The following is a 26,606-nucleotide window of genomic DNA, read 5'->3' on the forward strand; positions in this document are numbered from 1 at the left end:
GGGCGGCTGCGGCGTGAAGCCTCCACTAACACTCACAACAACATGGGGAAGCTCAAGAAGGAGAAGACTGAGGAGCGGGATGCTGATACCAGCCAGGTGGAGCAAGACGAGCTGACCTACGAGGATAAACTGAAATATGTCAGCATCATCGCCCAGCCAATGGCGTCCAAGAAAGTGGCGGGGAGAATATACAAGCTTGTAAGAAAAGGTGAGTGTTGACTGGCTGTGTGCACGTGTGGGCCCCATACTGGCACACATGTGACTCTCCTCCCATGCTGGCACACGTGTGACCCCCTCCCATACTGCCACACGTGACCCCCTCCCATGCTGGCACACGTGTGACCCCCTCCCATGCTGGCACGTGTGACCCCCTCCCATGCCCCATGCTGGCACACGTGTGACCCCCTCCCATGCTGGCACGTGTGACCCCCTCCCATGCCCCATGCTGGCACACGTGTGACCCCCTCCCACGCCCCATGCTGGCACACGTGTGACCCCCTCCCATGCCCCATGCTGGCACACGTGTGACCCCCTCCCATGCTGGCACACGTGACCCCCCTCCCATGCTGGCACACGTGTGACCCCCTCCCATGCTGGCACACGTGACCCCCCTCCCATGCTGGCACACGTGTGACCCCCTCCCATGCTGGCACGTGTGACCCCCTCCCATGCCCCATGCTGGCACACGTGTGACCCCTCCCATGCCCCATGCTGGCACACGTGTGACCCCCTCCCATGCTGGCACACGTGACCCCCTCCCATGCTGGCACACGTGTGACCCCCCTCTCATGCTGGCACGTGTGACCCCCTCCCATGCCCCATGCTGGCACACGTGTGACCCCCCTCTCATGCTGGCACGTGTGACCCCCTCCCATGCCCCATACTGCCACACGTGACCCCCTCCCATGCTGGCACACATGTGACCCCCTCCCATGCTGGCACACATGTGACCCTCTCCCATGCTGGCACACATGACCCCCTCCCATGCTGGCACACGTGTGACCCCCTCCCATGCTGGCACACGTGTGACCCCCTCCCATGCTGGCACACGTGTGACCCCCTCCCATGCTGGCACACGTGTGACCCCCTCCCATGCTGGCACACGTGTGACCCCCTCCCATGCTGGCACACGTGTGACCCCCTCCAATACTGGCACACGTGTGACCCCCCCTCCCATGCTGGCACACGTGTGACCCCCCTCCCATGCTGGCACACGTGTGACCCCCCCTCCCATGCTGGCACACGTGTGACCCCCCCTCCCATGCTGGCACACGTGTGACCCCCCTCCCATGCTGGCACACGTGTGACCCCCCTCCCATGCTGGCACATATGTGACCCTCCCATGCTGGCACATATGTGACCCTCCCATGCTGGCACACGTGTGATCCCCATCCCATGCTGGCACATATGTGACCCCCTCCCATGCTGGCACACGTGTGACCCCCCTCCCATGCTGGCACACGTGTGACCCCCCTCCCATGCTGGCACATATGTGACCCTCCCATGCTGGCACACTTGTGACCCCCTTCCCATGCTGGCACATGTGTGACCCCCTCCCATGCTGGCACATGTGTCCCCTTCCCATACTAGAATGCTACACTTTCTAACTTCACAATTGCTTTTAAATACATGGATGGCAAAATACTAAAAAAATTGTTCACAACTTTTTTTTAGACCAATGCTGGAATATGCAGCGGTTGTATGGTGTCCATCTCTTAACCCTTAAGCTGCTCAGGGTCTTAACCCTTAACATGCTAAGGGTATAATATCCTTTCTTCCCCACAGGTGCATGTAATTTTGAAAAAAAAAAATATTTTTTCTTCCTAACCTGTTAATTTGTGTTCACTGATCACGGGAAAAATAATAAGAAAATTGTAAGTGGCATATATTGCCTGCTATAGGGCGGGGAAGTCTGGCAAAAAACAGGCGCTGACTCAGCGTGCGTCCCAGGCGGTCTGTTGATCACCAGCTGTCAGGCCGGAGTTGCCACAAAGAGATAATTACCGAATTATTTCAATGTCTCTTAATTGATTTTTAGTAGTTTTTTGCTGTAATATTATTCAATAGTGTGCAGTTTGATATATTTATATAATAAAATGAGTGAATCATCGCTGTACTCAAAAATATGGTGTGCATATTGTTGATTCAATTATGTTCATCAATCAGTGAACAAATACTTTGTTAGTTATTACACTATAAGCACAGGTTATATATAAGTATCTGCATGTTTTGTTCACCATAACGAACCACTAAGTAGCTATTATGAGTCAAAAAGTAACGAGGAGTGACCGCCGTGTACCAGCCAGCCACTCACGCCCTCCCTCAAGTCATCTGACTCACCCACATTCTCCTCCCACAATACTGTTTTTGCTTTTATTCACTATATTCAGACGTTATATATAAGTATCTACATTCGTGTTCACCATAACGAGCCACTAAGTTGGTATGCTGAGTGGCAGTGGCAGCCCGCCACTGGCTGCCACTCCCTCCCTCCCTCACCTCACCTGACTTGCCACCATTCTCCACCGACCATACTGTTTTTGCTTTTATATACAGACGTTATATATAAGTATTTGCATGTTTTGTTCACCATAACTGTACATCTAAGCTTGTATGGTGAGTAAAGGCACAAAGACGTAGGACCTCACACAGTCAGCTAATGGCTGCCGCCCTCAAGGCCAGACGCACAAATATTTCTCCTCCAACAATACTGTTTGTGGTGTTATTACACTATATACACATTATATATAAATATCTACCTTTTTTTTCACCATACTTGTACAAGTAAACTGGTATGGTGCCCAAAGACCATCGTGGTAACCAGTAAACAACACCACCGTGCAGACAACGCCACCGCCCTCACCAAAATGACTGCTCCCAACCTTCTCCTCTTGCTGTTTATACCCTCTATACACACGTTATATATATGTATCCACATTTGTGTTCACCATAGCGAACCACTAAGCTGGTATGGTGAGTGCAGCCAATAAAAGGTGGCCACACACAGTCAGAAGACATCGCCACCACCCTCCCTCCCACAGCATTACTCCTCCCTCCATGGCGCACAGCGCTAAATATCACCACAATCCTGGTATTATCAGAACCCTGGTCAGTTTTATCACAGTCAGGGGTCTTCTACAATAATATCATCGCTACATAATAGCATGAACAAGTATATTATGGCATTTTTAGGTGATGCTGTGGTCACAAGCTGAACAGCAGTGCTGTTAGATCATGCTGCATGCATCAGGCTTGGTTGCTCACTCAATACTGAGAACCCTAACACCCGGGAGTTTGGCCCACGATTTTTTTAAAAATGGCGTCTGTTTACAAGAGCCCTGATGAAGGTGTGGTGAACCCCGTGTATTCGTGGGCCGTTTAAATCTTGTGTAGTACTCCAACATGTCATATGACGTGATGCGCAGTTGACTGGAACAACTTCCAACACGTCATATGAAGTGATGCACACCTTAAGGGTTAAGGGCATCAACACTGCCATGCACAACAACAAAAAATTCAAAAAAATATTTTGTCTTATAAAAGTGTTCTAACGGGAAAAGTAAACAAAATCGTAGGTGGCATTTTGGCCACAATGGGTTGAGGAAGTCTGGCAAAAGTGAGGCATTGACAGAGTAATCGTCAGAGGCAGTCAGCTCCACCCGAGCTGTCAGGCGGGAGTTTTCATGAAGATATTATTATCTAATTATCTCTGTCTGATTTTTTTTTTTTTTGCCGTAATATTATTCAATAGTGTGTAGTGTGATATATTTATATATATTAAAATGTGAACCATTGCTATTCTCAAATGTATTGATCATGTTAGTTACTCAATTATGTTCATAATAAACAAATAGTTTTGCAGTTATTACACGATACAGTAAGCAATAGTAGGCATCCATCAGTCTCGGGAGACTATGGAGTTGTGCTCTGGTTGTCGGTCTGGAGTGGCCTCTCCAGGGCATAAAGCCAGGGTAGGTTGATATGGAGGAGAAGCTGTTACTCATGCAGCAGGTCCCCTCTCTCTCCACGGCACCGAAAGTCTCCAATGGAGAGGCAAACGCCAATAATAAGATTGGCTCCAGCGCCATCGCAGGAACTGAGAGCTCCAGAGTTGAAATCGAAGCTGGTGAAAAAGAAGGCATAGGGACTGCAAACACAAAGACCGCCGTGGTCATGGCCGGAGAAGAACCATCCCATCAAGGGTATGAGCGACCCCAGTCTCCTGAAGCAGAGCCGGGGCCGCACAACCCCCGGGAGGTGTACGTCCCGGTCCCGCACCTACGGGTCCCAGACAGAGATCATCACAGCCCTCTTTCACCCGAGGCCGGCTTCCTTCAAGACCAAGCAGAAGGAAGAGAGAATTATTAAATACGATAATTATTATTACCTGTACAGTATACTAATTATTATAATAATATAATTAACAGGTTATATATAAGTCTGCATGTTTTGTTCACCATAACCAACCATTAAGTTGATATGGTGAGTCAAAAAGCAACCATGAGTGACCACCACACACCAGCTAGCCACTCACCACCACTCCCTCCCTCAGCAACACCTCCCTCGCCAACATCTTCCTCCCACCATACTGTTTTTTGCTTTTATTCACTATATAGATGTTATATATAAGTATCTACATGTTTTGTTCACCATAACTGTACAACTAAGCAGGTATTGTGAGTTCAGACCGACACAGTTCACCACACACAGCTGATGCTCCCTCCCTGGTTCAAGGCCAGATACACTCCAGATTCCTTCAACTAGACTGTTTGTGGTGTTATTACACTATATACACACATTATATATATAAGTATCTACATGTTTTATTCACCACAACTCTGCAACTAAGCTGGTATGGTACCCAAAGAGCATAGTGGCCACCCTGTACACAGCATGACAAGTCATGCAGATGAGGCCACCTGCCTCACTAAAATGGCTTTTCCCAACATACTCCTTTTGCTGTTATTACACTATATATATATATATATATATATATATATATATATATATATATATATATATATATATATATATATATATATATATATATTCATATATATATATATATATTTATATATATATATATATTTATATATATATATATATATATATATATATATATATATATATATATATATATATATATATTCATATATATATATTTATATATATATTTATATATATTCATATATATATATATATATTTATATATATATATATATTCATATATATATATATTTATATATATATTTATATATATTTATATATATATATATATATATATATATATATATATATATATATATATTTATATATATATTTATATATATTTATATATATATATATTTATATATATATATATATATGTATATATATATATATATATATATATATATATATATATATATATATATATTTATATATATATTTATATATATATTTATATATATATTTATATATATATTTATATATATATTTATATATATATTTATATATATATTTATATATATATATTTATATATATATATTTATATATATATATATTTATATATATATATATTTATATATATATATATTTATATATATATATATTTATATATATATATTTATATATATATATTTATATATATATATTTATATATATATATTTATATATATATATTTATATATATATTTATATATATATTTATATATATATTTATATATATATATTTATATATATATATATTTATATATATATATATTTATATATATATATTTATATATATATATATATATATATATATTTATATATATATATGTCGTACCTAGTAGCCAGAACTCACTTCTCAGCCTACTATTCAAGGCCCGATTTGCCTAGTAAGCCAAGTTTTCCTGAATTAATATATTTACTATAATTTTTTTCTTATGAAATGATAAAGCAACCCTTTTCTCTATGTATGAGGTCAATTTTATTTTATTGGAGTTAAAATTAACGTAGATATATGACCGAACCTAACCAACCCTACCTAACCTAACCTAACGTATATTTATAGGTAAGGTTAGGTTAGGTAGCCAAAAAAAGCTAGGTTAGGTTAGGTTAGGTAGGTTAGGTAGACGAAAAAACATTAATTCATGAAAACCTGGCTTATTAGGCAAATCGGGCCTTGAATAGTAGGCTGAGAAGTGCGTTCTGGCTATTAGGTACGACATATATATATTTATATATATATATATATTTATATATATATATATATATTTATATATATATATATATATATATATATATATATATATATATATATATATATATATATATATATATTTATATATATATATTTATATATATATATATTTATATATATATATATTTATATATATATATATTTATATATTTATATATATATATATATATATATATTTATATATGTCGTACCTATTAGCCAGAACGCACTTCTCAGCCTACAATGCAAGGCCCTATTTGCCTAATAAGCCAAGTTTTCATGAATTAATATATTTTCTCCAATTTTTTTCTTATGAAGTGATAAAGCTACGCGTTTCATTATGTATGAGGTAAATTTTTTTTTATTGGAGTTAAAATTAACGTAGATATATGACCAAACGTAACCAACCCTACCTAACCTAACCTAACCTATCTTTATAGGTTAGGTTAGGTTAGGTAGCCGAAAAAGTTAGGTTAGGTTAGGTTAGGTAGGTTAGGTAGCCGAAAAACAATTAATTCATGAAAACTTGGCTTATTAGGCAAATCGGGCCTTGCATAGTACGCTGAGAAGTGCGTTCTGGCTACTAGGTACGACATATATATATATATATATATATATATATATATATATATATATTTATATATATATATATATATATATATTTATATATATATATATATTTATATATATATATATATATTTATATATATATATATATATTTATATATATATATATATATATATATATATATATATATATATATATATATATATATATATATATATATATATATATATATATATATATGCATGCATACATACATACATACATACATACATACATACACAAACAAGCCTGAATGGTCCCCAGGACTATATGCGAATGAAAACTCACACCCCAGAAGTGACTCGAACCCATACTCCCAGGAGCAACGCAACTGGTAACTACAGGGCGCCTTAATCCACTTGACCATCACGGCCGTCAAAAGGAAGTGATAGCCAAGGCTATTTGAGCCACTTCCTTGACGGCAACTCGGATGGTAATTTTGGGCATAGCATTTCACCAAATCACCTCATTCTTTGGGGCACACGTGAGGAACACAAATGCGAACAAGCCTGAATGGTCCCCAGGACTATATGCGAATGAAAACTCACACCCCAGAAGTGACTCGAACCCATAACCCCTGAGCAGTGTAAGGGTTAAACCTCTCAATTTAGAATTATTTGGGAGTTATGTTATCCATAAATATCACACGGAATACTAATGATTTTAGAGAATCGCATTCAATTCTCTAACACACTGGATATAAATGTGTTTAACCCTTACACTGCTCAGGGGTCCTTGGGACATTTACACCCCTGTGCGCAAGAAAAAAAAAATTCAAAAATTTTTTTTCGTCTTCTAAACATGTTAATTTGTGTCCCCTGAGCACGGAAAAAAAAACATCGTAGGTGACATATTTTGGGCGCAATTGACTGAGGAAGTTGGCAAAAAGTGGGCGTTGACAGAGCGGTCGTCAGACCCGATCAGCGTCACCCGCGTTGACAGATGGGAGTTGCCACAAAGATATTATTACCTAATTGTTTCAATGTCTCCGATTGATGTTTTCTTAGTTTTTTTGCAGTAATATTATTCAATAGTGTGTATTGTAATATATTTATATAATAAGAGTGGTTAATAATCGCTATACTCAAAAGTATGATGTGCATATTAGTGATTCAATTATTATGTTTATAAAACTATAAACAAATAGTTTTGCTGCTATTACACTCTATACACAGGTTATATATAAGTACTGTCTCCACTCGATCATCCGGACTATATGGGAAGGACCCCCAGCCGGATTATCACATTTTTCGGATAATGGTACTTTTTCACCTACGAGTCCAAAAGTGACCATTTCCAACTATTTTTATACTACAAACAACATAATTTGAATTGCCTTGCCACATACAATTATTAAATATTCAACTAGAAACCTCAACTTACCTTGTTGGTGTTCGTCTTCTTGATTGATGCCACACATCTTGAAGTTAAAAATTCTTAAACAATTTACGTAACCTATACTAACACAACACTAAAATTAACACTTAAAATTACTGTACAGTTCATTAAGCTAAGTTAGTTTTGACTGCCAGCTGCTGAAGCCTCACTGGTTGAGGGCATTTGGGTTGCCTGTGAGGCCTCACTTGTTGAAGGCGCTTGCTTGCACCTAACTTGTTGAAGCGTTGCATACCCTCACTTGTTGAAGGCGCTTGCTTGTGCCTCACTTGTTGAAAGCGCTTGGCTTGCCTGTGGCGCGTCACTTGTTGAAAGCGCTTGGCTTGCCTGTGGCGCGTCACTTGTTGAAAGCGCTTGGCTTGCCTGTGGCGCGTCACTTGTTGAAAGCGCTTGGCTTGCCTGTAATGCCTCACTTGTTGAAGGAGCTTGGCTTGCCTGTGGCGCCTCACTTGTTGAAGGCGCTTGGCTGCCTGTGACGCCTCACTGGTTGAACAACACGTAACTTGTCTTTAATTGCTAGGACAATCTTCTTCCTCTTAACACTTCCAGAACGATTGATGCTGCTACCAGACATATTCTTGGCCAAAAATGTTCAAAATTACTATGAAAATTAAGAAAGTTATTTAAAAAAATATTTCACTAATGGCGCAACACTGTGAGGCCGCACTGGTTGAGGTGTATAACAGTGACTTGTCTTTAATTGTTAGGACAACTTTCTTCCTCTTAACACCTCCAGAACGATTGATGCTGCTACCAGACATAGTCTTGGCCAAAAATGTTCAAAGTTACTATGAAAATAAAAAAGTTATTTAAAAAAATATTTCACTAATGGCGCAGCACTATGTATAACACGAGGGACGAACGCACATGGGTTGACCAGTGTTGGACGGGTCCACTTGGGGTGGGGCAGCTATAGCACGTTAAGTAGGCCGCCAGGAGGAAAAAAATTCACAATATTTTTTAAGGAAACTTCAGCCTGTGCACAATGCTTTTAGGAAACTTATTTATTTATTACATAATTACTAGTACTTATTTCATTTGTTTTTGGCTATGGTTAATTGTTCTAAAATTAATGGTAATTCCTGTACCCAGGTGGTCCCTCCTGACGCACCCCTCCCACCCTCCCAACACCACCCACCCACCCCACCCCCCTCCTCCACCATGCGTCTAGAGCCACAGACGGGATTAATACGGTATGGCCGTATTTTCATCCGGCCAAACTAGCTTTTATCCGGTTCCTGTGGCCATTTTGGCCGGATATTGTGATAACTTTATCCGATAACGATTTTGGCCGTATAAGGGCGTTTTCCGGATGTTTGAATCCCGGATAATCGCGGGGTTACAGTATTGGCATGTTTTGGTCACTATAACGAACCACTAAGTTAGTATTGAGATTCGAAAAGCAACGAGGAGTTACCGCCACACACCAACCAGCAACTCGCTGCCACTCCCTCAACACACGCACTAAACTTTCTCCCCCAACAATACCAGTTGTGGTGTTATTACACTATATACAGACGTTATATATAAGTATGTGTATATTTTGTTCACCACAACTGTACAGCTAAGCTGATATAGTTAGTTCAGGCACTAAGAGTCGTCGCTATACACAGATGGCGGCTGGCGGCTCTCACTCATTCAAGGTCACACGCACTAAACTTTCTCCCCCAACAATATCATTTGTGGTGTTATTACACTATATACAGACGTTATATATAAGTATGTATATATTTTGTTCACCACAACTGTACAGCTAAGCTGATATAGTTAGTTCAGGCACTAAGAGTCGTCGCTATACACAGATGGCGGCTCCCTCACTCATTCAAGGTCACACGTACTAAACTTTCTCCCCCAACAATACCATTTGTGGTGTTATTACACTATATACAGACGTTATATATAAGTATGTATATATTTTGTTCACCACAACTGTACAGCTAAGCTGATATAGTTAGTTCAGGCACTAAGAGTCGTCGCTATACACAGATGGCGGCTGGCGGCTCCCTCACTCTTTCAAGGTCACACGCACTAAACTTTCTCCCCCAACAATACCTTTTGCAGTGTTATTACCCTATATACACATATCATATATAAATATCTACATGTTTTATGCACCGTAACTGTACACCTAAGCTTGTAGTGCGCCCAAAGAGCATAGTGGCCACCCTCTAAACAGCTAGACAAATCGTGCAGACGACGTCACCTCCGTCACCCATATGGCTCCTCCCAGCATAATCCTTTTGCTGTTATTACACTAATACACACATTATATATAAGTATCTACATTTGTGTTCACCATAGAGAACCACGGAGCTGGTATGGTGAATGCAAACAATAACAGGTGGCCACACAGTCAGTAAACGATGCTGTCTCCCTCCGTCTCTCAGCATCACTCCTCCCACAGCGCTAATTATTACAACAATCCTGCTATTATCACAACCCTGGTTATTTATATCACAGACATTGGTCATCTGTAATATTGTCATCGCTAAATAATAACAATTATATATTTATTTTGACATTTTTCGGCGATGCTGTGGTCACAAGCTGAACATCAATGCTGTTCGCTCATGCTGCGTGCACCGGCCTTGGTTGCTCCAACAGTACTGTGCCTCTCACACCTGAGAATATTGCCCACGATTTTTTTTTAAAATGGCATCTGTTTACAAGAGCCCTGAGGAAGCTACTGTGAACCCCGTGTAGCCGCGGGCCATTTGAATCAGGCCTGGCACCCTATGGCGTATATATACGCCATGCGCACCATGGGACATGTTACTCAGGGCGTATATATACGCCATGCGCAGTTTAAGGGTTAACTAGGTATAATCTGACGCAATACTGGTGCTTGGTTTCGTGAGAATTCCAGTATCCATATGCAGATATAATAGTTAGTTCATGTGAACATTACTGTTAGTAAGTTTTAGTAACTACAGTAGTTAGTATATTTTAATACTAATTTATTAGAATACAATAGTATTGTATTAGTGTTGGAAATTTCCAACAATCATTGTGTTCGCAATTAAATTCCCTATAGGTGTGTATAAATATAATGTCCAAAAGCCTGGTGTGACTCCCAACAGTAAAGCCTAAAGTCTGCAAAAGTTACCCGTGAGCGCACAAAATCAGTAAAATGTGCATACTCGTTTCATTTTTCTCACCTTAATTCTCGTGCTACGTTGCTCGTTTTGGTATCATTGTGTTCGCAATTAAATTCCCTACAGATGTGTATGAATATAATGTACAAAAGTTTGTAGTGCCTCCCCGCAGAAAAGCCTAAAGTTACCCATGAACGAGCACCAATTTGTACACTGCAACCTAATGTATATACTCGTTCAGTTTGATAACATCAATTTTCGTGTTACGTCTCATTTTGGTATCAAATTGTTCACAATAAAAAGGCGCGTATTTTAAAACTAGTCCCATAATTATAGAGCAATAACTGGAATTTTAACAAATATTTTAATTCTGGAAGCTCATCATCACAAAATTATTTATATCTTTCCAGTGTTCTGACATAAATTTTTGTGTTACATTTTTCATTTTGGTATCAAATTGTTCGCGACGTAAAGACGTGCATTTTATAACTAGTCCCAACATAATAGCATAATAAATAGAATTTTAACAAATATTTTAAAATTTTGACCAAAAGCCTATTTATCATCATATAAGTGTTCTGACATCAAGTTTCATGTTACATCTTTCATTTTGGTATCAAATTGTGCGCATTCTAAAGGCGCTTATTTTGATGCTATCCCAAGGTTGATTGGATAAAAAATGAATTTTATACAAATATTTTTTGTAGTGGACGCAAGTCCAGTCCAAAGTTAGGACTCGGGAGAAAAATAATGGATGCGAGTCCGGTCCAAAGTTACCGATAGTGTTAACACTTTTACAAGATAATTTTTTTTCCTCTTGCACCTGAGCATGTTGCTGGCTATAATCTCAAGAGCATCTCAGGGGTTAACTATATAAATTCCTCAAATTATGCACTTTTGAATAATTCTGCAAAAAACTAGTGATTCAGTCTCTTTAATCTGGAAGACTCTCCATCCCCATCCAATTGGTTATGATTTCTCAGTACTGGTGAAGGATTGGTTGCCTTTTATCAGTATGCTAGAAGCTACTGATAAAAGTTTTCTCATTTGTTTCGTGAAGTGCCTATACCGGGAGGCCTGGTCAGAACCCGGATCACAGGGATCTTGATTCCCAAAATCAACATAAGATATACAAGGCTACTGAACTCGTCCAATGAGGTGGTAGAGGTACTTGGAATCAAGGTAGAAAATATAAATCTAATTATTATTTTAATATACAAACTGTCAGATGCAACAGTCGAGGAATTCACTGAACAGATCCACAAAATAGAGAATATCCTTGATAACCTAGCAAACCCAGTACCAGATATTATCTTCCTTGGAGACTTCAGTCTACCCAGTTTAAAATGGAGAATAGTAAACAATAATATTATAGCAGGAAATCAACCTGGAAATAACCAACCACAGGTCAGAGAACTGCTGAGATTCTATGATAAATTCTCATTCAATGAGCTGATTATAGAACCAACTAGGAACAAAAACACGCTGGACCTGATATTCACGAACAACGATGAGCTAATCAGACATATTACGGTCTCAGACACTATGTATTTGGACCACAAGCTCATTGAAGTGCAAATTAACATTAATAACGGAAGTAGGCTCAAGAGAAACAACATGCAAGGAGGGTTACTCGATAAATTCAATTTTAATAATACAATATTTGACTGGGAGAAAATAAACAGGGAACTTACAAACATTCAGTGGGGAAACATTCTAAGAAATAAAAATCCTACACAAGGAATAGAAAAACTGACTTTTTAAGCATATGAAGTCTGTTTGAAACATGTTCCTTTGAAGAAAGCTAGAAAGAGAACGCAGACGATATTACAAAAGAAGGAAGAAATTAACGGAAATGCTTAAGCAGACATGACTTTCCATACAAAGAAGGAATAATTTAAACAAGGAGATTGAAGAAATCGAACAGAGACTGAAGTATTCATATCAGACTGAAGAAAGGCAACTGGAACAGAAAACAATTCAAGAAATAAAGAAAACCCCCAAATATTTCTTCACATATGCTAAATCAAAAGCAAAAACCACTGCCAGTAGTGGACCTATTCGAAACCTAGTGAAGGTTCATACACTGGGGATGACAAAGAAATTAGCGAAATCCTGAAAAAGCAATATGAGGACATGTTTAGCACTCCGATAAACAGCATGAAAGTGGAAAATCCGGACAACTTCTTTATGCATGATATTCAAACACCTGTAAATATAACTGATATCAACACGAGCGTAACAGATTTTGAAAGAGAAATTGACAATATGCCCATGCACTCGGCCCCGGGTCCAAACTCATGGAATTCAATATTCATAAAGAAATGCAAAGTGCCAGTAGCACAGGCACTCGATATAGTATGGAGGAAGAGCTTGGAAACGGGGGAGATACCAGATGCGCTGAAAGCAGCAGACATAGCCCCTCTACACAAGGGAGGGAGCAAAGCATTGGCAAAGAATTATAGACCAGTTGCACTAACGTCCCACATAATAAAAGTATTTGAGAGAGTGATCAGGAGTCAGGTCACTAGATTCATGGAAACAAATGACCTCCACAATCCACGCCAACATGGATTTCGAGCGGGAAGATCCTGTCTCTCGCAGCTACTTGACCATTACGACAAAATCACTGAGGCATTAGAAGAAAAACAGAATGCAGATGTTGTATACACAGACTTTGCAAAAGCATTCGACAAATGTGACCATGGAATGATAGCAGACAAAATGAGGTCCATGCGTATAGTTGGTAGGACGCTGGATACTCAATTTCCTGTCGAACAGAACTAACAGTCAATCAAATCAAAGAGAGTCCAAGCGCAGTTAAAAGCTTTCTACCTCAATGTACAGTCCTTGCACCACTGCTGCTCCTTATTCTCATATCAGATATAGACAAAAATACAAGTCACAGCTTCATGTCATCCTTTGCAGATGACACAAAAATCAGCATGAAAATTACCTCGGCTGAAGACATTGAAACATTGAAGATCCTGAAGCAGAAACTCAGAAAGTTGTAAACTCTGACTCAGTATGCCCGGATGCAGATGACAGTAAGCTAGAAAGTGTAACAGACAGCACTGATTGCTCAATAGGTACAGACACTACAACGGTCCCCGATAGAGCGAGTCAGACCAGGACAGACTTATGCAAATTTTATGCAAAAGAAATATGCAGACATAGATATATGCTGGTTATAAGAAAGGATTGTTACCAACAGTTATAAGAATGCAGTTACCAACATCCCAGAAAATGTTTAAATATGCTTAGGAAAGGTGAGTGTCGATTTGGATCAATATGTAGGTTTTTCTATCCTGACACATGCCAAACCTCACTAGAGGACAGAAAATGCTATGACCTCAGCTGCCCATACGTTCACGTGAAAGGCACAGAACGCTACATAAAGAGTGACAAGTAGGATAATGAATTTGGAGGAAACTATAAATTTTTTATACCAAACCGAAAGAGAATTCAAAAGGAGGAGCATACCTTACCTTGAGGTGCTTCCGGGGCTTAGTGTCCCCGCGGCCCAGACGTCGACCAGGCCTCCTGGTTGCTGGACTGATCAACCAGGCTGTTAGACGCCGCTGCTCGCAGCCTAACGTATGAGTCACAGCCTGGTTGATCAGGTATCCTTTGGAGGTGCTTATCCAGTTCTCTCTTGAACACTGTGAGGGGTCGGCCAGTTATTCCCCTTATGTGTAGCATGGAGAGTGTATGGAAGTGGATGCCAGACCCACTTGCATTCCAGAATTAGATACATTTACACACCGAATGTGAACTGCAACTAAGACAGGCAACTGCCCTACAACAATCAGCACTGGTCAGAACAAACTCAATGTCCTAGCATAATGGGCTTGCCAATAAAGTCTCCCAGTCCAACCATCCCTAATAGAGTATCCTCATTCATCTTTACCAACATACAAGGACTAAAAACAAGAAAAAACAACAAAGTAAGTTCATAAATGGCCTCCTAACAGAGTCAAATGCAGTATTTGGAGCTTTCACAGAAACCCATGCAGGGGAATTCTTGGACGTAAAATCTGGATTCCAGGATATAATCTATACAGGTGTGATAGGAAAATTAGGTCACATGGAGGAGTGGGTCTGTATATTAGGGAAGACTTTGTATGCTTGGAGCTCCTTAACGTTACAAATGAGGTGGTAAAGGTACTGGGATTAAAAATAGAGAAAATAAACTGATTATTCTAATATACAAACCGTCAGACGCAACGGCCGAGGAATTCACAGAACAGATATTATTACCTCCCAGAACAAAATAGAGAATAGCCTTGATAATTTGGAGAACCCAATACCTGATATTATCTTCCTAGGTGACTTCAACTTGCCTAGTCTCAGATGGAGAATACCAAAACAATATTATACCAGGAAATCTATCGGGACCTAACCAACCACAGATTAGAGAACTACTTAGATTCTGTGACAAATTATCACTCAACCAGCAGATATCAGAGCCAACAAGAAATTAAAATATTGTAGATCTGGTCTTTATGATATCAGATACCACATACTCAGATCACAAGCTCATTGAAGTGCAAACGACCATCAATACTCCGAATAGACCTAAAGTGTTGATCAAGCGCGAGGGGGTTATTCAATAAATTAAATTTTATTAATAAAAGAATAGGCTGGGAGAAAATAAATAGGGAACTTAGAAACATTTCTTTGGGGAACTGTTCTAAGTAATACAAATCCTACAGAATAAATAAAACAGACTTCGGAAGCATATCAAGTCTGTCTGAAACATTTTCCTTTGAGGAAAGCCAGAAAGAGATCCAACGTAGAAAGAGAACGCAGGCGACACTATAAAAGAAGGAAAAAAATAACGGAAATGCTTAAGCAGACACGACTTTCCTGTCAAAGAAGGAATACTGTAATTTAAATAGGGAGATTGAAGAAATCGAGCAGAAATTTAAACACTCATATCAAATTGAAGAAAGGCAGTTAGAACAGAAAGCAATTCAGGAAATAAAGAAAAATTCAAAATACTTCTCCACATATGCGAAATCAAAAGCAAAAACCACTGCCAGTATTGGACCTACTCGTACAAGTGAAGGTTTATACACGGAATATGACAAAGAAATTACTGAAATCCTAAAAAAAGCAGTATGAGGACATGTTTAGCACTTCAATAAACAACATGAAAGTGGAAGATCCAGACAATGTCTTTATACAGGATATCCAGACCCTTGTAAATATAACTGATGTCAACACGAGCGTACTAGACTTTGAAAGAGAAATTGAAAACATGCCCATGCTCTCTGCCCCGGGTCCAGATTCATGGAATTCAATACAGTACAACCTCGATTCAACATACTATATGGGACCAACCCCAGTTCGTTGAAGCGTTGGATTCGTTGCAAGAGGTGACCTTCAGGAGGCATTGTGTCAGTGTCTTTTTTTCTTGTACACAATAAAAATGCATTATCATATTACATACTGTACCTATATATTACTTTCTACTAACAAATACTGTACAGTAATTCATAAATTTACCTTATTGTTGAAGTTATGTCCATTTTGAAGTTTTGTGAAGTTGTGAATGCTCTACAGTAAATACGTACTGCACTGTGTTGATTGAAAGTAGTTCTGCTGTATGTTGAGTACTACAATACTGTTTATAAAAACTATTGTATACTAAAATTACTGCAACTTTAATTTTAACAGTGTGTGCACACTTAAATCTAACACTTGTTCTAACGGTTCACGCCGCACACAATGTTTTAATATGTTTGCATCAGCTTTGCTGGTGCTCGCTGCTGTTGTGGGTTCAGCTGCTTCTGAGCTGGTGCTGGCTGCTGTTGTACCAGTGTTGGGTACGGCTGTTGTACCAGTGCTGGGTACAACTTGTGTTGTAACAACCAACTGTGCTCGTGCTGGGTACGGTTGTTCTCGTGTTTGATACGGCTGTTCTCGTGCTGGGTACGGCTTTTCTCATGCTGGGTACGGCTGTTCTTGTGGTGGGTATGGCTGTTCTCATGCTGGTTGATTTTCTGCTACTAGTTCTTGCAAAATATTGCTTCATTTTTGGCATTAATAAGGCACTACTGTATTAGTAAGTCCCTGAGACATTTTGTTTTATAACCAGAGCTGTAGTAAAAAAACGGTCAATTCCACAATTATTCTTCTACCGCCGGATAAATACTGTACGTCAATTGCAGACAAAGCTAAGGGCACTGGGTGCATACTGTATGAACGCAGACTAAGTCTATACGTACACCCCTCAGTAGGCTGGTGTTTAAGCCAGATCCAGTAACATAAATTTCTATTTAAATCAAATTATATATTTTTGGGTAATATATTTAGTTTAGCAACATTATTGCAATAATAAGAGCTATAAAAATACTTATTTTGGAACTGATTTATTAATTTTATTATTTCGAAGCCGTAGGTCACTGAACTGTAGCGACGAAATCGAACAAAACACCGCCTGGTGTTGTGTTCGATTTCCAGTAACAAATTTCTCTCAAATATTCGATTTACATCAAATTATATATTTTTGGGTTACATATTTAGTTTATCAACATTATTACAGTAATAAGCTATAAAAAATAATACTTTGGAACTGATTTATTAATTTTATTATTTCGAAGCCGTAGATCACTGAACGGTAGCGACGAAATCGAACAAAACAAGCATGGTGTTGTGTGGACAGGGATTAGACTCGTCCACTCGTGCTGGAGTTGTGCTGCCAATAACGTGAATAATTTGTCAAATAGCAGACATCTATCATATTTCAGTATATTTTTGGTTTTATTTAGTTAAGTTTAATTAGGATAATAAAGCGTTATTAAAACACCAGTTTTAGAAATGACTTATTAATGTGAAACGTTCAAAGTCGTGGCTCGCTGAACTATGACAATACATACGAAAGTGAGTGAAACCTCACTGTAAAGTGAGGTTTATTGTACAGTATTCCCTTATCTGTCCACCCTCACTCGTCTTGTTTCATCACAGAAAATGTATATAAGAAAATTTCAACACATTAGCTAGGTATTCACGCTTCAGCCTTTAAATTAATTCGTGTGCCACAAATCGGTGAACGAAGATCATTGAAACTCAGTCGTTCACTTGTGTGGACCACTCTGGTTAGCGTTTGGTTAATATGTGTCACTTCTTGTGGACCATTCTGGCTAGTGTTTGGTTCATATGATTCACTTGCTATGTGGTCCACTTGTGTGATCCAACTTGTCTTATGAAGGAATTATTAATTGTAATCTGTGATAGAATGAGACAGTTTTCCACCACTCTGTGAACTCTGTCCCAACATCATAAGCTTGTGGTCCACTTGTGCAGTCCACTTGTGTGATCAAACTTGTCATATGAAGGAATTAATAATTGTAATCTGTGATAGAATGTGAAAGTTTTCCACCAGTCTGTGAACTCTGTCTCGACGTCGTAAGCAAATCCGAACATCCCCCGCTTCGTCGAACCGGGTGAGTAAATCTGGCCTGAAAAGTGTGCGAACTAGCCGGAGATTCGTTGAATCGAGGTTGTACTGTATTTATAAAGAAATGCAAAGTGCGGTAGCACAGGCACTCAGTATAGTGTGGAGGAAGAGCTTGGACACGGGGGAGAAACCAGATGCACTTAAAGTAGCAGACATAGCCCCTCTACACAAGGGAGTGAGCAAAGCATTGGCAAAGAATTATAGACCAGTTGCACTAACGTCGCACATAATAAAAGTATTTGAGAGAGTGATTAGGAGTCAGGTCACCAATTTGGACATCCGTGGACATCTTCAAGAGGGAACTAGATTGTTTCCTCCAAGGAGTGCCGGACCAACCGGGCTTGGGTGGATATGTGGGCCTGCGGGCTGCTCCAAGCAACAGCCTGGTGGACCAAACTCTCACAAGTCAAGCCTGGCCTCGGGCTGGGCTTGGGGAGTAGAACAACTAGAATCCCATCAAGCAGGTATACCTCATGCCTGTTTAATGGCTCATGTATTGGGTCATTTATCCTCAGTTTATGAAACACAAACATTATTTTATACAGTATAAGGGTTTATTTACTTTAAGAAGCGAACTTAGCAACAAATACTAAGTTCTGTACTATATATTGTACTATACAGTACTGTACTATATTGGGGGCTAATACTTAGAACTATGCAGTATTAGGTTGTTTGAGCTAGTTTGGATAGATACTTCAATACTTATTTGCAACACAGTATACTATATAGTACTGTATATATACTGTATATTATACTGTATTTATGTTTACACATAAATAAAGTTAAAAATATATTTTTTTTTTCAGCCTCCCAGCATAAGTCGTACCTCAGAAATGGCCTGAAAGATGTTCAAACGAGGCTTAGGAAAGGGGAGACAGGGTAAGTTACTACAATACCTTCATTTTTTTTCCTTTCTTTCCTCCCATGCATTGCATGACCTCGTAAGAGATATCCTACCTGAACCCCTGAGTGATTCAGCTGGAATACTCGATCCTGCTTTCGCTGAATATTCAAATCGGTGGGATGCTCTTTGTAGCCCCAGCACCCATCATAGATCCAACAGAGCAACTAACCCACCTCAGAGCAGTGTGCCCCCCCCCCATGCAGGAGACTTCCTCCTGGCCGTACCCATGTCGGCCATTGGCACACGTCTAGATCCAGAATCCCTTCATGTAGCAGTGGCCCTTTGCCTTGGTGCCCCAATTCACACTGAATACAAGCTTATTTGCAACAGGGTAGAAGCAGACCAATTTGGACTGCATGGGTAGCACTGCGGAAGATCCAAGGGCTGGCATCATCAAGAGGAGCCTCGTCTCGGCTCAGTACCCAGCGGAGAGAGAACCTCGTGGCAGAGCGCGCCTTCTAGCTGTGCAAGCTCCCCATGCCGGGGACTTGATATTGGCAGTCCCTAATTCCGCCTTGGGCACCCACCTGGACCATCGGGCCCCGAGTATTGGCATTGCCCTGTCCCATGCCGCCCCTATCTCCACCGAACACCGGTGTATTTGCGGCTATGCACACACGGACCAATATGGCAGCCGTGGTCTTGTCTGTCGTAAGACACGGGGAAAGATTGCCAGACATGAAGCAGTCAATGACATCATCAAGGGAAGTTTAGCTACAGCTGGGTGTCCAGCACAAAGGGAACCTCAGTTGTGCAGACCTGTCAAATCAAAAATGCCCAGATGGAGTCATCCTGTAGCCATGGAGGGAAGATAAACAGGTTGTATGGGATTACAAGTGTGCATCTACATTGGCTGATACCTATCTACCTTACAGCACAGTTAAGGGAGGTGGGGCAGCCACCTTCAGGGAGACCCAGAAAACCAGTGGAGAGCAAGGGTGACATAGGCATAATTAGAGAGAACTGTATAAACATCAGAGGTCAACGGTTGTTCGACACACTCCCAGCGAGCATAAGAAATATTGCTGGAACAACAGTAGACATCTTCAAGAGGAAACTAGATAGTTTCCTCCAAAGAGTGCCGGACCAACCAGGGTGCGGTGGGTATGTGCGGCCTGTGGGCCGCTGCAAGCAACAGCCTAGTGGATCAAACTCTCAGTCATACCTGGCCTCAGTCCAGGCTTGGGGAGTAGGACAACTCCCAGAATCCCATCAACCAGGTAACCAAAAAGTACAGAGGTTCTCTTGAGATGATTTTGGGGCTTTAGTGTCCCTGCGGCCCGGTCCTCGACCAGACCTCCACCCCCAGGAAGCAGACCGTGACAGCTGACTAACTCCCAGGTACCTATTTACTGCTAGGTAACAGGGGCATCAGGGTGAAAGAAACTGCCCATTGTTTCTCGCCGGCGCCCGGGATCGAACCCAGGACCACAGGATCATGTGTACAGTGTTCTGACCACTCAGTTGCCGGCTCCCCAGAGACCAAGAGCGTTGTTACAGGTTCGTGCTGATTGGCTCTGAGAGACTGGGTGCCTGGGGTATATGTGCACTCGAGTTCTTAAAGGAGGTGGGAGAGGACCTCATTTGGGAAAGTTAAAGGCTTAAGAGGCTAGTTTCCTGTTCCAGTGTCACAGTTCAGAGGGGAAATGCGTGCTGTATCCTGGGTATGCACCCAACCTCCGAGGAGCTGGACAAGGCCTTCGAATACTGATTGTTACACCGTGTATTGTTTTATGTGTGTCTCTTTTAAACTGTAGCATTGCAATAAAATACAAAAAAATAGGGGTGGTACGAGAGGAAAAGATTAAAGTGTTCAGTGAGAATCCACAAGTCTTCTGAATACGCCTTTTTTCTTCTTCGAGGCTGTGGGTCCCTGCAATTGCAACAGAGGTGGTACCCCTATTTTATTTATATATATATATGTATGTATGTATGTATGTATGTATGTATATATATATATATATATACACATATATATATACACACACACACACACACACACACACACACACACACACACACACACACACACACACACACACACAGTGCGATCACTGGTGGTCGAGTGGATTAAGGCACCGTGACACCAGTTGCAATGTATTCCTGGACGTCCGGGTTCGAGTCACTTCTGGGGGTGTGGAGTTTTCATTTTACAGGGTTCAGTTCTTGCACCAGTGATGTTTATTGTGTACATAAATGATCTACCAGTTGGTATACAGAATTATATGAACATGTTTGCTGATGATGCTAAGATAATAGGAAGGATAAGAAATTTAGATGATTGTCATGCCCTTCAAGAAGACCTGGACAAAATAAGTATATGGAGCACCACTTGGCAAATGGAATTTAATGTTAATAAATGTCATGTTATGGAATGTGGAATAGGAGAACATAGACCCCACACAACCTATATATTATGTGAGAAATCTTTAAAGAATTCTGATAAAGAAAGAGATCTAGGAGTGGTTCTAGATAGAAAACTATCACCTGAGGGCCACATAAAGAATATTGTGCAAGGAGCCTATGCAATGCTTTCTAACTTCAGAATTGCATTTAAATACGTGGATGGCGATATACTAAAGAAATTGTTCATGACTTTTGTTAGGCCAAAGCTAGAATATGCAGCTGTTGTGTGGTGCCCATATCTTAAGAAGCACATCAACAAACTGGAAAAGGTGCAAAGACATGCTACTAAGTGGCTCCCAGAACTGAAGGGCAAGAACTACGAGGAGAGGTTAGAAGCATTAAATATGCCAAAACTAGAAGACAGTAGAAAAAGAGGTGATATGATCACTACGTACAAAATAGTAACAGGAATTGATAAAATCGACAGGGAAGACTTCCTGAGACCTGGAACTTCAAGAACAAGAGGTCATAGATTTAAACTAGCTAAACACAGATGCCGAAGAAATATAAGAAAATTCACCTTCGCAAATAGAGTGGTAGACGGTTGGAACAAGTTAAGTGAGAAGGTGGTGGAGGCCAAGACCGTCAGTAGTTTCAAAGCGTTATATGACAAAGAGTGCTGGGAAGACGGGACACCACGAGCGTAGCTCTCATCCTGTAACTTCACTTAGGTAATTACACACACACACACACACACACACACACACACACACACACATACACACACACACATATACACACTAGTATATTTTGGTAGCAGTCTTTCTTGTAAACATATGTTGTTGAATTTGACCGAAAAGGTAAGATTAATAATTCTAACGCGAATCTTCTCAATATTTCTTATGTTTTTCTTCATTGTCGGTGGTAATAAAAATAACAATTCTCCGAAATTCATTTTTTAATTGTCTGACGCCTGAACACGCTTCGTAATTCGTATTACATTTTCAAAGACCTAATTTACACACAAATTCTTCGTACTTATACTCTATTGGATGAGGTGATATGGTACAAAAGTTTTGGGTGAGGTGACAAACACAAGACAGAACACAAAATAATGGGTATAAATTGGATAAGTGAACATATGAATGGAAGTAACTGCAGAAGGTCTATTGGCCCTCTTGCTGCTTCCATATTCGTTCTACCTACTTCAAGACCCCCAAGACCCCGGTCATATTCAACAACATATACATAATGTCTCCACTCGATCATCCGGACTATATGGGAAGGACCCCCAGCCGGATTATCACATTTTTCGGATAATGGTACTTTTTCACCTACGAGTCCAAAAGTGACCATTTCCAACTATTTTTATACTACAAACAACATAATTTGAATTGCCACGTGTAATTATTAAATATTCAACTATAAACCTCAACTTACCTTGTTGGTGTTCGTCGTCTTGATTGATGCCACACATCTTGACGTTAAGAATTCTTAACAATTTACGTAACCTATACTAACACAACACTAAAATTACTGTACAGTTCATTAAGCAAAGTTAGTTTTTACTGCCAGCTGCTGAAGCCTCACTGGTTGAAGGCATTTGGGTTGCCTGTGAGGCCTCACTTGTTGAAGGCGCTTGGCTTGCCTGTGACGCCTCACTTGCTAAAGGCGCTTGCTTGCGCCTCACTTGTTGAAGGCGCTTGGCTTGCCTGTGATGCCTCACTTGTTAAAGGCATTTGGCTGCCTATGACGCCTCACTATTATCAGAATCCTGGTAATTTTTATCACAGTCAGGGGTCTTCTGTAATACTATCATCGCTAAATAATAGCATGTAATATATATTATGGCATTTTTAGGCGATGCTGTAGTCACAAGCTGAACAGCAGTGCTGTGAGCTCATGCTGCGTGCATCAGGCTTGGTAGCTCACTCAATGCTGAGGCCCCTAACACCCGGGAATTTGGCCCACGATTTTTTTAAAAAATGGCGTCTGTTTACAAGAGCCCTGATGAAGGTGTGGTGAACCCCGTGTATCCGCGGGCCGTTTAAATATTGCGTAGTACTCCAAAGCATCATATGATGCGATGCGCAATTTTCTGCAAGTCGGTCAAAGCATCACATGATGCGATGTGCAATTTAAGGGTTAAATCAAGTGGATACTGTAAATGGATATAAATAGGTCCATATGAAATATCAGCAGAAAGCACTAAGCCATTACGACTATGTAATACTTGGAAGAGATGAGGACAAGGATTAAGGATACGAGGGAGCTCCTATATATATTGATGTAAATAGGAGCTATAGGAGCTGCCTCGTATGGGTCCATTTGAGACGGCTCCTCACATGTCTTACTAGGTTGCTTGCTGGGTTTGTCACTTCTTGCATCCCAGGTAATCTTCAGACAATCTTACATAAGCTTCTAATACCTGGTTGATGGGGTTCTGGGAGTTCTTCTACTCCCCAAGCCCGGCCCAAGGCCAGGCTCGACTTGTGAGAGTCTGGTCCACCAGGCTGTTGCTTGGAGCGGCCCGCAGGCCCACATACCCACCACAGCTCGGCTGATCTGGAACTTCTCTTAGAAAACCATCCAGTTTTCTCTTGAAGATGTCCACGGTTGTTCCGGCAATATTTCTTATAGTCGCTGAGAGGACGTTGAACAACTGAGGACCTCTGATGTTTATACAGTGCTCTCTGATTGTGCCCATGGCACCTCTGCTCTTCACTGGTTCAATCTTGCATTTTCTTCCATATCATTCACTCCAGTACGTTGTTATTTTACTGTGTAGATTTGGGACCTGACCCTCCAGTATCTTCCATGTGTATATTATTTGGTATCTCTCTCGTCTCCTTTCTAGTGTTGTCTGCTTGGGCAGAAAAATGTCCTTGGTTTCTAGATCCTTCCTAGATCAGAGGAATTGACAGGGTAGATCGAGATAAACTATTTAGCACGGGTGGTACTCAAACAAGGGGACACAGGTGGAAACAGAGTACCCAAATGAGCCAAAGGTATGTTAAAAAAAAACATTTTCAGTGTCAGAGTATTTAACAGATGGAATGCATTAGGCAGTGATGTGATGGAGGCAGATTTCATACACAATCTCAAATGTTGATATGATAGAGCCCAATAGGCTCAGGAACCTGTATACCAGTTGATTAACAGTTGAGAGGTGGGATCAAAGAGCCAAAGCTCAACCCCTGCACGCACAACTAGGCGAGTACAGCACTATACCTATTAAAATTGTCCTGTAACACCAAACGTGCATACATTCTTATCCTCATCTAAAGAAATTACTGTATGAAGGAATGAATAATACCCAGAGTAGAAAAATGAGGTCCATACAGCAAAAACAACTGGTTGGGACTGTATTCTAGGCTGAGTGACATCAAGCACGATGAATGCTCCAAGGCCCCTATCTATCTTTGTCTTGTATACTTTCTGTGTCATGGATAAGCTTGTAATTATTCCTGAAGCTGTCAAAACTGGATTATCTTTGTATATTCGTTGACTTAACCCTTGACCCCTTCACCAAGTTGATGCTTTTCTTCACATGGTCTTGGACCTCCGCTCAGGAGCCTTCCATTTTTTCCCAGCCAAGAGCTTGTACAATAAGTAAAAACATGTTCCTTCACAAGACTCGTGGTCGTATTACCTCCGATACTTCATGTGGATTATACAATGCCCCCACTCATGCTTGCACCACACCTTGACTCCTACCTGCATTGAAAGTCCTGCTCACTCTTGTAAAGTTCTAATCTTTATGGTAAAGAGCTATACCCCACTTATGTCCTAAAAATTTCAGGATAGAAAATCATATTTTCCTAGTGTTTCTTTGTGTTTTGTCCCTTGAATATGACATCCTTGACATTGTTTCTTATGTCTTTTTGCCCTTGTATTGGTATATAAGGAATTTGTAATATTGTGACTCAGTTTTATAAAAATCTTTACAGGATTGTGATCTTTGCTGGAGATGTCTCGCCTATTGAAATTATGTGCCATCTTCCTGCTGTTTGTGAAGAAAAGCAGCTGCCATACATTTATACGCCTTCAAGGCAAGATCTTGGATCTGCAATGGGAGTTAACAGAGCTGCGCTTGCTGTCCTTATTCGTGAAAACAGCGAATATAAAGAATTGTATGACAAGGTATTAGAAGATATTAACAAGGTTCCAAAAGTATTTTAGGATTTGTAGTTTTATACAATTTTCTATCATTTAAGGTATATTTGAATTATTATGAGAATGTTTGTTAACAATAAAGACTACGCTTTGTAAGAGGAAGGCATGATTATTTATCCTCTTTGGGTATATATTCTTACTATAGTACTATAGAAAGGTGGTGCTCATCCAGACTATTGCATCTTGTTTCCTTCTGCTTGTTGTACACTGAATTCCCACTTCCTCATGCTTCATGTTTGGCTGTCCTCTCCTACTTTCAAATTCATTCCAATGTACATTCTTCACAAGTCATGTCATTGTTCATTTGTTTGCTATGACCAGGTCATCTCGGTCTACTGATGCGAATTTCAATTTCATTCCTTTTTCTTTCCCTAACAAATGTTTCTCAGATTCTATTTCCAAGGCTTTAATTCTT

The 26,606-nt window shown here is 40.2% G+C and overlaps 1 protein-coding gene across 1 annotated transcript; it reads left to right on the forward strand.

Moving 5' to 3' along the window:
• On the forward strand, nucleotides 1-26,293 carry LOC138366202 (H/ACA ribonucleoprotein complex subunit 2-like protein). The gene is made up of 3 exons (XM_069326951.1): nucleotides 1-208; nucleotides 19,572-19,644; nucleotides 25,966-26,293. The coding sequence occupies exons 1-3, from the start codon at nucleotides 43-45 to the stop codon at nucleotides 26,195-26,197; spliced, it is 471 nt and encodes a 156-aa protein (XP_069183052.1). The 5' UTR covers nucleotides 1-42; the 3' UTR covers nucleotides 26,198-26,293.
• The last annotated feature ends 313 nt before the right edge of the window (nucleotides 26,294-26,606 follow it).

The sequence above is a fragment of the Procambarus clarkii genome, chromosome 19 (assembly GCF_040958095.1).
Source record: "Procambarus clarkii isolate CNS0578487 chromosome 19, FALCON_Pclarkii_2.0, whole genome shotgun sequence".
NCBI lineage: Eukaryota > Metazoa > Arthropoda > Malacostraca > Decapoda > Cambaridae > Procambarus > Procambarus clarkii.